This window comes from Emys orbicularis, chromosome 17, assembly GCF_028017835.1.
Source record: "Emys orbicularis isolate rEmyOrb1 chromosome 17, rEmyOrb1.hap1, whole genome shotgun sequence".
Taxonomy (NCBI): Eukaryota; Metazoa; Chordata; order Testudines; family Emydidae; genus Emys; species Emys orbicularis.
In genome coordinates, this window is record NC_088699.1 from 801,412 (window position 1) to 813,694 (window position 12,283).

Below are 12,283 nucleotides of genomic sequence, written 5' to 3' on the forward strand. Positions count from 1 at the left end.
GTACCTATGTTTCTGCCTCTGGGATGCTCACTGCTGCCTCCCTCTAAGTGCCCAGACACCTAAGCCCCAGAGTGATTCAGAAACTGGGGGAAGATAAGCGTTTGGCTGCCTAAGTCACTTGTGAGGCCCGATCTGGTAGGTGTGCTCAGAGGCTGCCTACCAGATTGGGTCCCATTCAAAATCTGGCTGCCGGGGAAGGAGGTGATAGCGGAAGAGGCTGCAGCAGCACCTACCGGATAACATCTAGCCCAGTGGTTAGTAAATAGTCATTGGGACAAAGAAAGGGAGAATAGCTCTGTAGTCCAGTGGCTAGGGCACGCACTAGGGGTATGGGGGTAGGATCCCCAGGATCCCGTTCTGCTGCTCCAATCACTTGTTCATCATTTATTAACAGTGGAACAGCTTCAACAGAAGAGGTTGAAGGAGCCTCACATCAGAATATCCCATAGTTCTGTGGTTAGAGCACCCTCCTGAGAGCCTGGAGACCCTCGTTCAAATCCTTTCTTCCCCTCTGGCAGGAAGGGGGGACTTGAGCCTGGGTCTCCCATATCTCAAGCAAATCCGCTAGCCATTGGGCTAAAAGTTATAATGTGGGCACCACCACTCCTCCTGACTTCACCCTTTTGTGTGGAGCACGGCAGGTGCCTAACTCATTCCCACAAGACACTTTAGGTGCCTAAGCCACCTGACTCCAGGCAGCTTGTGGATCACTGATCACTAAGCAGAAATAGGTCCCTAACTCTGTGAGTGGGGCAAGGCTTAGGACTCCTCGCCCCCGCTCCCCAGTTTGTATTGCCCATTGGCTAGTTTATGTGGCTCCCTACCTAGTGTGGTAGATCGCATTCTAAGGTACCCATCTCTCCCCATTCATTATATAGGGAGCCTAGATTTCTAACTTGGCTTTGTGGATCACAGTGCTGTTCCTGTGATTTTTCTGGGCATCTAAGTGCCTATGTGGATCCCACCTCTTGTTCTTAGCAATATTGAGAGATCTGGTAAGTAATGTAAATGTCCTGTACCTGCTGTTTCCATTCTGGGCTGATTCTCTTGCAGTAGCTCCACACCATGTTATGCATACACAGCTGTCTCAAGAGCTGAGATACCTGAAGAAATAAGATGGTAAGTGAAGATGGCTTTAAGTTGAACAAAGGCAAAACAATTCTAACAGAATAGAAGGAGAGAACAGAGAAGAGATATGAATGCAGAAAATGCAAGGCTGAATTTGAACAATTCATCTTCAACACTGTATGTTATTGCAGAAATATTTTTAAAATTAAATAGCAACAAGTAATCTATTGCCCTGTGCTGAGACAGTTTGTCCTGCATTGTGCTCCAACCAGACTGTTTGGGCTTGGGGTTGGGAATTTTCCTCTTCACATCCTCCAGCCTATTTTGGAGGTACCTATGAGCCAAACAAGTCACACACAAGAATCTTAAGGGGCCAAGAAGATCCACTCCCAGGAACAAATTTTTGGAAAATGTCATAAAAATGGGGCCTTTAGATAAGATTTTTTTTGCAGCTCAGTGAACTTTCAGGTGGAGAAAACATGTATCCAGGGCACTGACTCTTCAAAACATAAAATAATATACTGGACAGGAAAACAAAGTTTATTTACTTTCTTTATGGGTAATCAAATACCATTCCACTGCTTTTCAGCCAAGTTTAACCATTCAGGCAAAAGCCATTTAACTCAGAACAAAATGGGTAAAATTGTCAAAAATGCCTACAGAAGTCCCTGAGGTGCTTTTGAAAATTTTATTCTGAGCTAAATGATATCTGTCCAACACTTAAAATACTAAGTCACTTAGGCATTTCTGAAAATCATACCCAATGTGTTAAAGTGAGTTCTACTTTGAAAAGTTGTTTTTAACAATGTCATAATTGGATTCCATTTTTAGTGTCACTTACTGACCTCAGTAATAATTATATGTAAAATAAATTAAATAATCAACAGTCATTTCATTTTTGTAATTTCACAAAGATGCTCAGTATACATGTTAACTTATGTTTTGGTTATTTTTTCTGCCAGTTCTGCTAATTCAGTTTAGAATGAGAGTCAAACATAGTTCTTTCTTTCTCACACAACACCGCTACTAATGAAGGTTCTACAGGTTTCACTGTTCTCAGTGACATGTGTGTGACCCAGGGCCTTCAATAACTGAAACTACAGTGCAGGACTCTGTCTACACAAAGTAGTCAACTCCTCCTCTTTTTCTTCTGCCTACCTCGCAGAGTGATGGAGGGGGAGTTGGCCATGATTTGTCCAAAACATTCTTTGGTAAATTGCGTTTGAGGTTCATCAAGAAGGAGTAGCGAATGTAATCTAGGAAGTATTCATTCTCTGAGCAGCGAGGGTAGTTCCGGTAAATAAAACCTTTAATAAACCTGAATGGGCAGAAGAAGGGAGATCAGTAACCATTATGGATGGGTTTGATACAGATGATTAGACTAAAGAATCTAAGTGTCTTCCACTCTAATCATCTATGGTTCTACAACAAACCTGTTTAACACCAAGACTTCCTATGCCCCCATTACTGAAGGCAATTGACTATAAACAAGAAACTTAGCATCTGCGGGGGAAAAAAACAAATTAATTGGAAACTGTCAGACAAACAGAAGACACACCTTGCAAAGGAATGGGAACTGGGCAGCGATCTGCGAAGAACTGAGAACATGTGCTCTATAAGCAACTCCCAGGGCAAATAAGGTTGAGAGCGGATAGTCCATAGGGATAGAGGATTCAACATATATAAAAAATGCAGGGGTAATGTTTCAGTTCCCCTGTTGCACTTGAGCCCAGTTTTAGAGGTTTGATTTAGAGATCTGTAATCAGTGCCGTCATATAGGAAAAGCAGTGCTTGTTTTCAGACACCATACTCAAATTTCACATCATAGTCTCAAGTGTATGACAATAACTACAGATTCACCAACTTCTCCATTCCACTGAGGAACCAGAATCTTTGTGTTATTGAAAACAGGCAAATTCCCACATTTATTGAGCTTTGTTCAACAAATGTGTTTTTTAAAAAAGTCACAGAAACGACACTGAAAAGACAGTTTATCCCCATCTGTTCATTGTTAGAAACTAGGTTTTGAGAATCTCCCCCTACATTACAATCTATGTGACAATTTTTTTTTTTTTTTTTTTTTAAACACACCGTCTAATTGTCTCCACTGCCCACTTTTTCTTGGTGGCTTTTCGGCGCCCCTGGGTTCCACGCCACCATGACTGGATAGTTATTGCTGAAGACAATAAAAACAAAAGGTATTACATTGGACAGAACTCCTTAATTCAATATAATCCAAAATATTCCCCTCTACTCTATGCTTTCTGACTTTTTATTCTTGCATCTCAAACTCAGATCAACTTCTGTTCCCCTTTCCACCCACCCCCTTGCTAGAAACAGAATACGGGCTTTGAACTATACAGGTAATTAGCCATAAGCTTATTCAGCTTCCCATGCCCTCACATACCTGAATGTTTCATGTGCAGGAATTTCTGTCGCCAATAGAAGCCTCTCCATGTGGCCTGGATTTTTGTGGCTGAAATTGAAAAAGAAAAGAGCTATCAATTAGAAATAGTGGCCAAGGTTGGGATTCTGACAGAGTATAGGTCAATTCAAAAAACAAGGCACACTGATAGTTGTCTGCTAAACCAGCTGGTTAAATGTGTATGACTTACCCAGACTCTGCTTCCGTATCTCCAAAGCATCTTCTGTTGCAAACAAAGTCTTGGGAAAACGAATAAAAATCTTTGTTCTGGAAATGGAAATGTACGATTATGTATAAGAGGCCAGAGGGACCTACTTCCTGCCTCACCATCCCCTTGGGGCTTCTGCTCTCTCCCCCACCCTCTAGACACAGGGGCCATATTTAAACACAGACTCCCTATGACTCACAACCCCAAATTAGGGAAGAAAGAAATAACTGACCGGCCCATCTTATACTCTTCCTGTTTGTAGCCTAGATGTTTCACAAGCACAGCCACTCCATCATGGGGCCTCCCTTCCCACGTGGGCCACGTTTCTGAACAGAGTGATTTGTACCTGGAAATAGACAAGTGAGAGACTTTATAATGAGAAGTAAAGTGGAGCACTTCTGCAGGGTACAAAGGGGGAGTCACAGTGCCTCTCCCTCAGACAGAGATTCATTCTGGTAACCAAGGCCTTTTAGTTAAACAGACTACATGTTGTTTGCTGTATAGAAACTTCCTGTTCTGAACACATCAGTGCAGAGATGGTGAGGGAGAACAGATTTGAGACAATTACTGTAAATCCTACCTCTGCAGGAATATTTCATATTTCCGGCGATAAGCAAAACCAGCTCTGCGCACTCTCAGGTTCTCCATCAGTCCTAAGTACTTCACTTGATGTCGGATTAGAACTTCATCAAACCGACCTAGAAATCACATAAATGGTGGGAAATTATCACATTACAGCTGTCCTTCAATCTGGAAAAGGAACTGTTCTGGAATCAGCTCTTCATAATCACTCTGCTAACTAACCAACTAGATAATAACTAACTTTGCCATCAGGAACTCAGCCAAGGTATCAACTAAGTGAACATTCCATTTGCCACGTGAAAGTCAGCCTTCCTCACTCATACAGTACTAAGAAGCTCTCCTTCATATATAACAGTCAAATCCAAGGCTGGCAAGCTCAATACCAGTTGTGTAGTTTCAGTCTTAAGAACTCCAGGGACCAGGAGGAGTCTTGAAGGCTGGTTATGTAGGATTGCCAGGTCTCCGGTTTTCAACCGGAATGCCTGGTCAAAAATGGGCCCTGGTGGCTCAGGACCAAGCCGTTAAAAGTCTGGTCGGTGGTGCAGCGGGTCTAAGGCAGGCTCCTTGCGGCTCCCAGAAGCAGCGGCATGTCCCGCCTCCGGCCCCTAGGCGTAGGGGCACCCAGGGGGCTCCACACGCTGCCCCCACCCCAAACACCGGTTCCGCAGCTCCAATTGGCCGGGAACTGCGGCCAATGGGAGCTGCAGGAGCGGCGCCTGCTGATGGGGCAGCACGCGGAGCCACCTGGCCACACCTCCACGTAGTAGCCGGAGGGGAGACATGCTGCTGCTTCTGGGAGCTGCCTGAGGTAAGTGCCTCCCAAAGCCTGCAATCCCTCCCATGCCTCAACCCTCTGCCCCAGCCCTGACCCCCCTCCTGCCCTCCGAACCCTTTGGTCCCAGCCCGGAGCACCCTTCTACACCCCAAACCCCTCATTCCCAGCCCCACCCCAGAGCCCTCACCCCCCCCCACCCCATCCCCTTGCCCCAGTGCCCTGATCCCCCTCCTGCACTCGGAACCCCTCAGCCCCAGCCTGGAGCCCCTTCCTGCACCCCAAATCCCTCATCGCCAGCCCCACACTCCCAGCTGGAGCCCTCACCCACCCCCCTCCCCACACCACAATGCCCTGCCCCAGCCCGGAGCCCCCTCCTGCACCCTGAACCCCTCATTTCTGGCCCCACCCTGGAACCTACACCTCAGAGCCCATACCCCCTCCTACACCCCAACCCCCTGCCTCAGCCCGGAGCCCCCTCCCATACTCTGAACCCTTCGGCCCCACCCCTCAGCACCCTCCCACACCCTGACTCCCTGAATCAGCCCAGTGAAAATGAGCGAGTGAGTGAGGGTGGGGAGAGTAAGCGACGGGGGGGGGGGAGGGATGGAGTGAGTGGTGGCGGGGCCTCATTGGAGGGGAGGAGCCTCATTGGAGGGGACTGGCAGGGGTCAGGGCAAGGGTGTTCGGTTTTGTGCGAGTAGAAAGTTGGTTATGTTGAGCCTTACTATGGGTTGTTCAGTAAAATTGTTGAAAGAAAGCACAAATCAGATTCAAAGAAATATAAACAGAGTTTGTTGGAGCTAAAAGAGCTGCTAAATAAGTGGTTTCAAGGCTTCTGGTGAGATTATAGATTTGTTACAGCAACACACCCAAACCTTTCTATGGGGACAAACATATTCACATATGAACCATTTGGAAATGTGACAATGGACAAGGCTTCGATTTCTTTGGACTTTTCTCAGGAGCACTGGGCAACTTACACAGCTCAGCATGACAGCAATCCTTTTAGTCTGACAAAGACTGGAGTAACATCATAATCACCACCACCACCACATTATCCAGCCAGGGGGGACTGATTTAAATCACCAATTTTAATCATTTAAACCAGCAAGCAGGTAACCATGATTTAAATCTTTGATTTTAATAATGTTTTGTATTTGTACTGTTTAGTTATTGATTCTCATTAGTTATAATAATATAAAATATAAATAAATAAAATGGAGATATACCTATCTCATAGAACTGGAAGGGACCCCAAAAGGTCATTGAGTCCAGCTCCCTGCCTTCACTAGCAGGACCAAGTACTGATTTTGCCCCAGATCCCTAAGTGGCCCCCTCAAGGATTGAACTCACAACCCTGGGTTTAGCAGGCCAATGCTCAAACCACTGAGCTATCCCTCCCCCCATTTTTTTATTTTCTATTTTTTTTAAGCAAAAACAAATTTTGCATTTTAATGGTAACCATTACAAAATGTTATTTTCAACTAACATTAATTTTGGTGCTTTTTTTTTGTGCTAGTCACGAGGATACAATATATCTATACACATTATTTAATCAGTTACATAGCTTAACTTTCATTTATTTACATTCTTAATTTTTACATTTTTTAAATTATGTTAGGAAATACATCATTTACAATTTTCTATTTATTAAATGATTAACGTTTTACCTGTGATTTGTGTCAAGATCAGTTTGGGTGGCAATTCAAATTCAATGGAAAAATGCACAAAAACCAGCATTTTAATTTTTTTAACAAAATAAAATTACCTTTGGATATATACAAAAAAAATTTTTTTGTATTTTTTGTATTTTTTTTAAGCAAAAACAAGTTTTGCATTTAAAATTAGGTGATTTATTAAACAAAGGAAGTATTATTTGTAGTGAGTGAAATGAACTGATTGTTTTTGGTCACCACGTTCTTCAAGATGTTAGAACTAGATGATCTCATTCTCTTCCACCTAGTTTTATTCATAGATTGGAAGAGGAAAACATGCTTTCCTGCTTTTTCTATTCCCAATTGGTTTCTTAATTTTTAATCAACTAGTCATTGAACTGAACTAGCTGAATAAACTGAATGAAGAAAATATTTTCTCTTCACCTTCAGAAGAGGCTACTGCTGTCCAAAGCTGCTTTAGCACTTCAACAAACTCTGGTTCCAGGGGCTTAGCCAGTGACTTCCTGTAGTTCAGTGGTTGAACCCTCTTTAAAACTTGGTAGCAATCATGTATTGCTTAATACTATTTTTTGTATTTAATTTAAATTATTTTAATTTATCAAATTATGCTTTGATATAGGTTGTCAGTTTTAAATTTTATTTTAAATAGATTTAATTAGTTTTAACAAATAAACCTGTATGATTTAAATAAAAAATAATCAATTTTTATCCACTCTATCACCAGCACTGGCATCCCCACCATCACCACCCCCACACATGGAGTTTTGGGGATTTATCATCACATCATTGGGCCTTCTATTTCCTAGATATTCTGACAAGACCACACAAGAAGGGGAAACTGGATAACATCACCATTTCTCTAGCTATAGCCTGAATAATTGTTGCAAAGAGTCACATCTCAGAACTTTGCTGTGACCAGTTCAATGAGCTAACAGCAATTCTTGCCTGCCAACAGTGCCTAATTGGGCCACGTGCCTATGATCTTCCTGTAACTGAACTGCAAGCACTAAGAATAGAAGTTGCATTTTCCTATCTGTTGCTATTCTTTTCTCTCTTCCCCTTTGTGTTTTTGACATGTTTGTCTTAAAAAGAAACAGCATCAATGACAAAATATCAGAGATACCACCTGAGATGGATTCTTTCCTCAACAAGGATCCCTGATGCCATTTAAGAGACGTTTAAGCAAGAAGCAACAGAGGGTCCTGCGGCACCTTTAAGACTAACAGAAGTATTGGGAGCATAAGCTTTCGTGGGTAAGAACCTCACTTCTTCAGATGCAAGTTTAAGCAAGAGTTTCCCTTAAAAGATGCTATGACAATGGGAGAGGGGAAAGAGGGAGAATAAGAAAGCTTGTTAAAATGAATAATTTAATTATGTTTCAATTTTTCAACTCTGACAAGTTTTAATGGTTTTCCCCTTGGCCATTATTTCTAATTGATAGCTCTTTTCTTTTCCAATTTCAGCCACAAAAATCCAGGCCACATGGAGAGCCTTCTATTGGTGACAGAAATTTTATTGAGAATTTCTTGCTTGGCAATGGAACACCAAGCAAAATAAAATCCCTGGCAATAAAACCCAAACTCAAATTACTATTAATATGATGAAAATAAACAGGCAGCAACAAACAGTAAAGCTTCAAAAACAGATTCATAGATTTTTACGGCTAGAAGGGGGACCGTTAGATCATCTTGTCTGACCTCCTGTATAACACAGGCCATAAAGCAACCTAATAACTATTTAGGATTCTTATGAGACAGGAACTAGGTAAAGAATCAGAATGGAGAGCTCGGAACGTTGATGATGGTCATTCTACATCCTGATAGCACTTCTCCAGTGACTGGGTCATGGCTACGATGAGGGCAAGAAAATAATTGATCATGAATACAGAATAGACACAAGCTTCTCTCTTTCACCAACAAAAGTTGGTCCAGTAAAATATATTATCTCACCCATCTTGACGCTCTACAAATCAATTATTTTATCTTAGTGGAATTTGGACAGCATGTTTACCTGATCTGTGCTCCCAAGTTATAACTCTTGGTGTGAATTTCCTACACATTCCTAAAGACTGGAAATTTCCTGAAGCAGCAGACAAGAGAGAGAGTGTCATTAAAACCTTACCAGCTTGTTTAGCATCATTAGGTTTAATGCAGCGAATGTATGATGGCTCCTTGGACATCAGAATTTCCATTAGTTTGGACAGACTGTTCTTAAACTGAGTTGCTGCCTAGAAGAAAGAAGAAAGACTCAGATATGAAGTGATTGATTATGACTAGTTTTTGTGACACTGCACCACACGCATAAGGCTAAGAACAAGCTTTTCAGTATCAAAGCTTTAAACATCATGGAAGACCTATTTTACACCACAATGTTAGAGAGAAGGGGACATTATCTTCAGTAATTGGAAATGACTATGCTTCAGTCCAACTCTTGTGTTCTTACCGTTTCAGGTCTCTTTTTATCCGTCAACTCAGTCCTCTCAAAACAATGATTTATGATGGGATTCTCCGAGTTGCACATGGTCTAGAAAGAAACAGCAGAGGACAAATGCATGAAAAATTTTAAAGGCAGACTGCACAAAGTACTAGAATGTGTATTTTTGGGAGTTGGCAGGGGAACAGATGAGACCCAGTTTGTCTTTTCTATCTCTGATTTCTATGATAAATACCAAAGATAAAGCAAACTCTGAGACCTCAGGTTTTTTTGCATAGTGTAGCCATGTAGACAATGCATCCTGAAGACTGAAAGGTCCAAGACAGAGATGATACCTTCACAGCCCTCTCCATTCTCAACTTGATCCTTTACAATGCTCCACAAAACAGGCAGTTCTCGATCGACACTCACCTCCTTCAGGTTCCGAAATAGAAGGTCATTATTTTTATCCAGAAAACCTAGAGAAAAACAAACAACTCAATCTGCTGTGGCTGTTTCATGGGAAGTCCTCCTCAATAAGGCAGGACCTTGAGCTGGAAAAGTAATTTGATTAATCAAATTACATATTTAGATATTGTATGAATGTATTAATCTGAACGGCAGGAGATAGGAGGAGAAAAAGGAAGTGTAACTGTCTGAAGTGGGAGAAAATGGGGACGGGAAGTGACCCTGGTGTCAGGCAATGGTGTAGTTATTGTGTAACATTTACCTGTGACACTGTAGGTGACCTCGCCAGCATAGTGCAAGAGACGGAACTCTTCTCGCCCTAGAGACTTCCGAGTCTTCTGGTCAGCCAGCTTATGTCTGGGGAGAAAGCAAAAAGGCTTAATGAGGAGAAGATACTAGCCTCAAATAGGATTCATTTACAAGTACTACTGATGCTAAGTACAGAACCATCACAGCTCTTGGCAGAGGGATGGGACCAGAGGAAAACAGGTAATCTGACACTGTGTTTCTCTCTAGGAACAGCAATACTAAGGTAAACGGGAGCCACAGACCAGCAACTATCACTCCAGTCCCAGAAAAATATTTGGACTTGTTCCAAAGGGATAAGTGATTAACTTTTTAGAAGAAAGCGGGTCAACTCTGTGTGCATGTGAAATCGCACTGGAGACAGCAGGCCAGAGACCTGAAGGTTTCTGGCAACAGAGATTAAGTTATCAGGGAACCCACTCTGGGAGGTTGTCACAAGGATGATGCCATTCAGACCTTGAATTGAGAATATGAAAAGGTTCAGGGATGACTGAAAAGACCTGGCTTATTGATGTTGCAGTTTTTAAAATTACCATTCTAAAAATTTTAAGCACGGGTTAGACAAACACTTGTCATGAATGCAGGGGACTGGACTAGATGACCTCTCAAGGTCCCTTCCACTCCTATGATTCTATGAAATGGAGATAAAGCAACCTGAAGGGCAAAATTAGGGACTGAAAACCCACAAAATTTGTGTGGAGGCCGTAGAGATACTTTATTAGAGTCAAAGAAGGGGCAATAATCCCAGAATGTCAACTAGAAAGCAGAAAGCCATGGTGAATGGTGCTATATATAAAAAAACCTAAGAAAGATTACAATAGCAGCAGCACTGTTTAAATCTCACTAAAAATCATACATTTCCAGTCCATGCTCTACTTATTCCTAATTTGGACTCTTGCAAGAGTTTTCTGGCTGATCTTCCTGAATTGTTTCTCTGGTTTGCAAACTATTTAACATTCAGCAGTTTGTCTGGATATTTATGCTCTCCTGACTCCTGTGTTAAGACTTTATTTAGTGATTGCATTGGCTATTTTTGAAATAGAGGATTAAGTTAAAAACTTCTTTAAAGTTCTTCAGATTTCTTGTTATCTGAGGAACCTAACAATTACCTTTAGTGTCTGATTTCTCTTGTACCTACTCTGTTTTTGTAGGCCTCTCTCCTGTATGAAATGTGTACTGATGATTGTCTTAGTTCTTTCTACATTTCTGTGTTATAAGTAATTTTATTTCTTGTATTTGTTTACTGTATTTATGCTGCTTGTTTTTATTGTTGTGTTATAAAGGGAAAGAACAAGTTGAAGACTATTTAGATAAGTTAGATCTATTCAAGTTGGCAGGGCCTGATGAAGTATGTAGGGTACTTAAGGAACTACCTGAATCAATCTCAGAACAGTTAGTGATTATCATCGAGAACTCATGAAGGATGGGTGAGGTCCCAGAGAAGTTCAGAAGTGCCTATCTTCAAAACAGAGAACAAAGAGGAACAGGGAATTATAGCCCAGTCAGCCTAACTTCAATTCCTGGAAAGATACTGGAACACATTATTAAACAATCAATTTATAAGCACTTAGAGGATAATAGGGTGATAAGTAATAGCCAACGTGGATTTCTCAAGGAGAAATCATGCTAATCAATCTAATTTTCTTCTTTGACAGGATTTCTGGCCTAGTGCATAGAGGAGAAGTTGTAGTTGTGACATATTTTGATTTTAGCAAGGCTTCTGACAGCTGCACATGACATTCTCATAAGCAAACTAGGGAAATAGGTTTAGATGAAATTACTATAAGGTGGTTGCACAACTGGTTGAAATACTGTTTTCAAAGAGTAGTTATCAATAGCTCTTTGTCAAACTCAGAGGATGTATGTAGTGAGGTCCCACAGGAGTCTGTCCTTGGTATGGAACTATTCAACATTTTCAATAATGATTCATTAATGATTTGGATATACAGTATGCTTATAAAATTTCTGGATGACCCCAAACTGGGAGTGGTTAGCTCTTTGGAGGACAGGATTAGAATTAAAAACTAATACAAAATGGGGAATAACTGGGCAGGTAGTGGTACTGATGAAAACAATGAAAAGGTTACTCACCTGGTGCAGCAACTGTGGTTCTTTGAGATGTGTGTCCCTATGGGTGATCCACTTCAGGTGTACATGTGCCTCTTGAGCCTTTGATTAGAGATTTTCCATTAGCAGTGTCCATTCGGCCTGCGCATGCGCTCTATATAATCTTATGCCATGCTGCAACAGTATATAGTGCTGCACGGGCGAAATGCCCTCAGTTCCTTCTCTATCTGAATGTCCAACAAAAACAGTCTAAAGCAGAGGGGATAGTGAAGCACCCGTCGGGGGACACATCTCAA

The 12,283-nt window shown here is 41.7% G+C and overlaps 1 protein-coding gene across 1 annotated transcript in view; it reads right to left on the minus strand.

The window, feature by feature from the left end:
- MYO1C (myosin IC) overlaps window positions 1–12,283 on the minus strand; it is a 69,850-nt gene that overhangs the window by 18,497 nt on the left and 39,070 nt on the right. Inside the window, exons 14-24 of the mRNA XM_065418103.1 lie at window positions 9,877–9,971; window positions 9,579–9,625; window positions 9,177–9,257; window positions 8,856–8,961; window positions 4,282–4,399; window positions 3,934–4,047; window positions 3,684–3,760; window positions 3,476–3,544; window positions 3,160–3,244; window positions 2,227–2,386; window positions 1,020–1,103 (exon numbers count right to left, since the gene is read on the minus strand). Of these exons, the coding sequence (XP_065274175.1) occupies window positions 1,020–1,103; window positions 2,227–2,386; window positions 3,160–3,244; window positions 3,476–3,544; window positions 3,684–3,760; window positions 3,934–4,047; window positions 4,282–4,399; window positions 8,856–8,961; window positions 9,177–9,257; window positions 9,579–9,625; window positions 9,877–9,971 (1,036 nt within the window). The remainder of the gene's footprint in view (window positions 1–1,019; window positions 1,104–2,226; window positions 2,387–3,159; window positions 3,245–3,475; window positions 3,545–3,683; window positions 3,761–3,933; window positions 4,048–4,281; window positions 4,400–8,855; window positions 8,962–9,176; window positions 9,258–9,578; window positions 9,626–9,876; window positions 9,972–12,283) is intronic.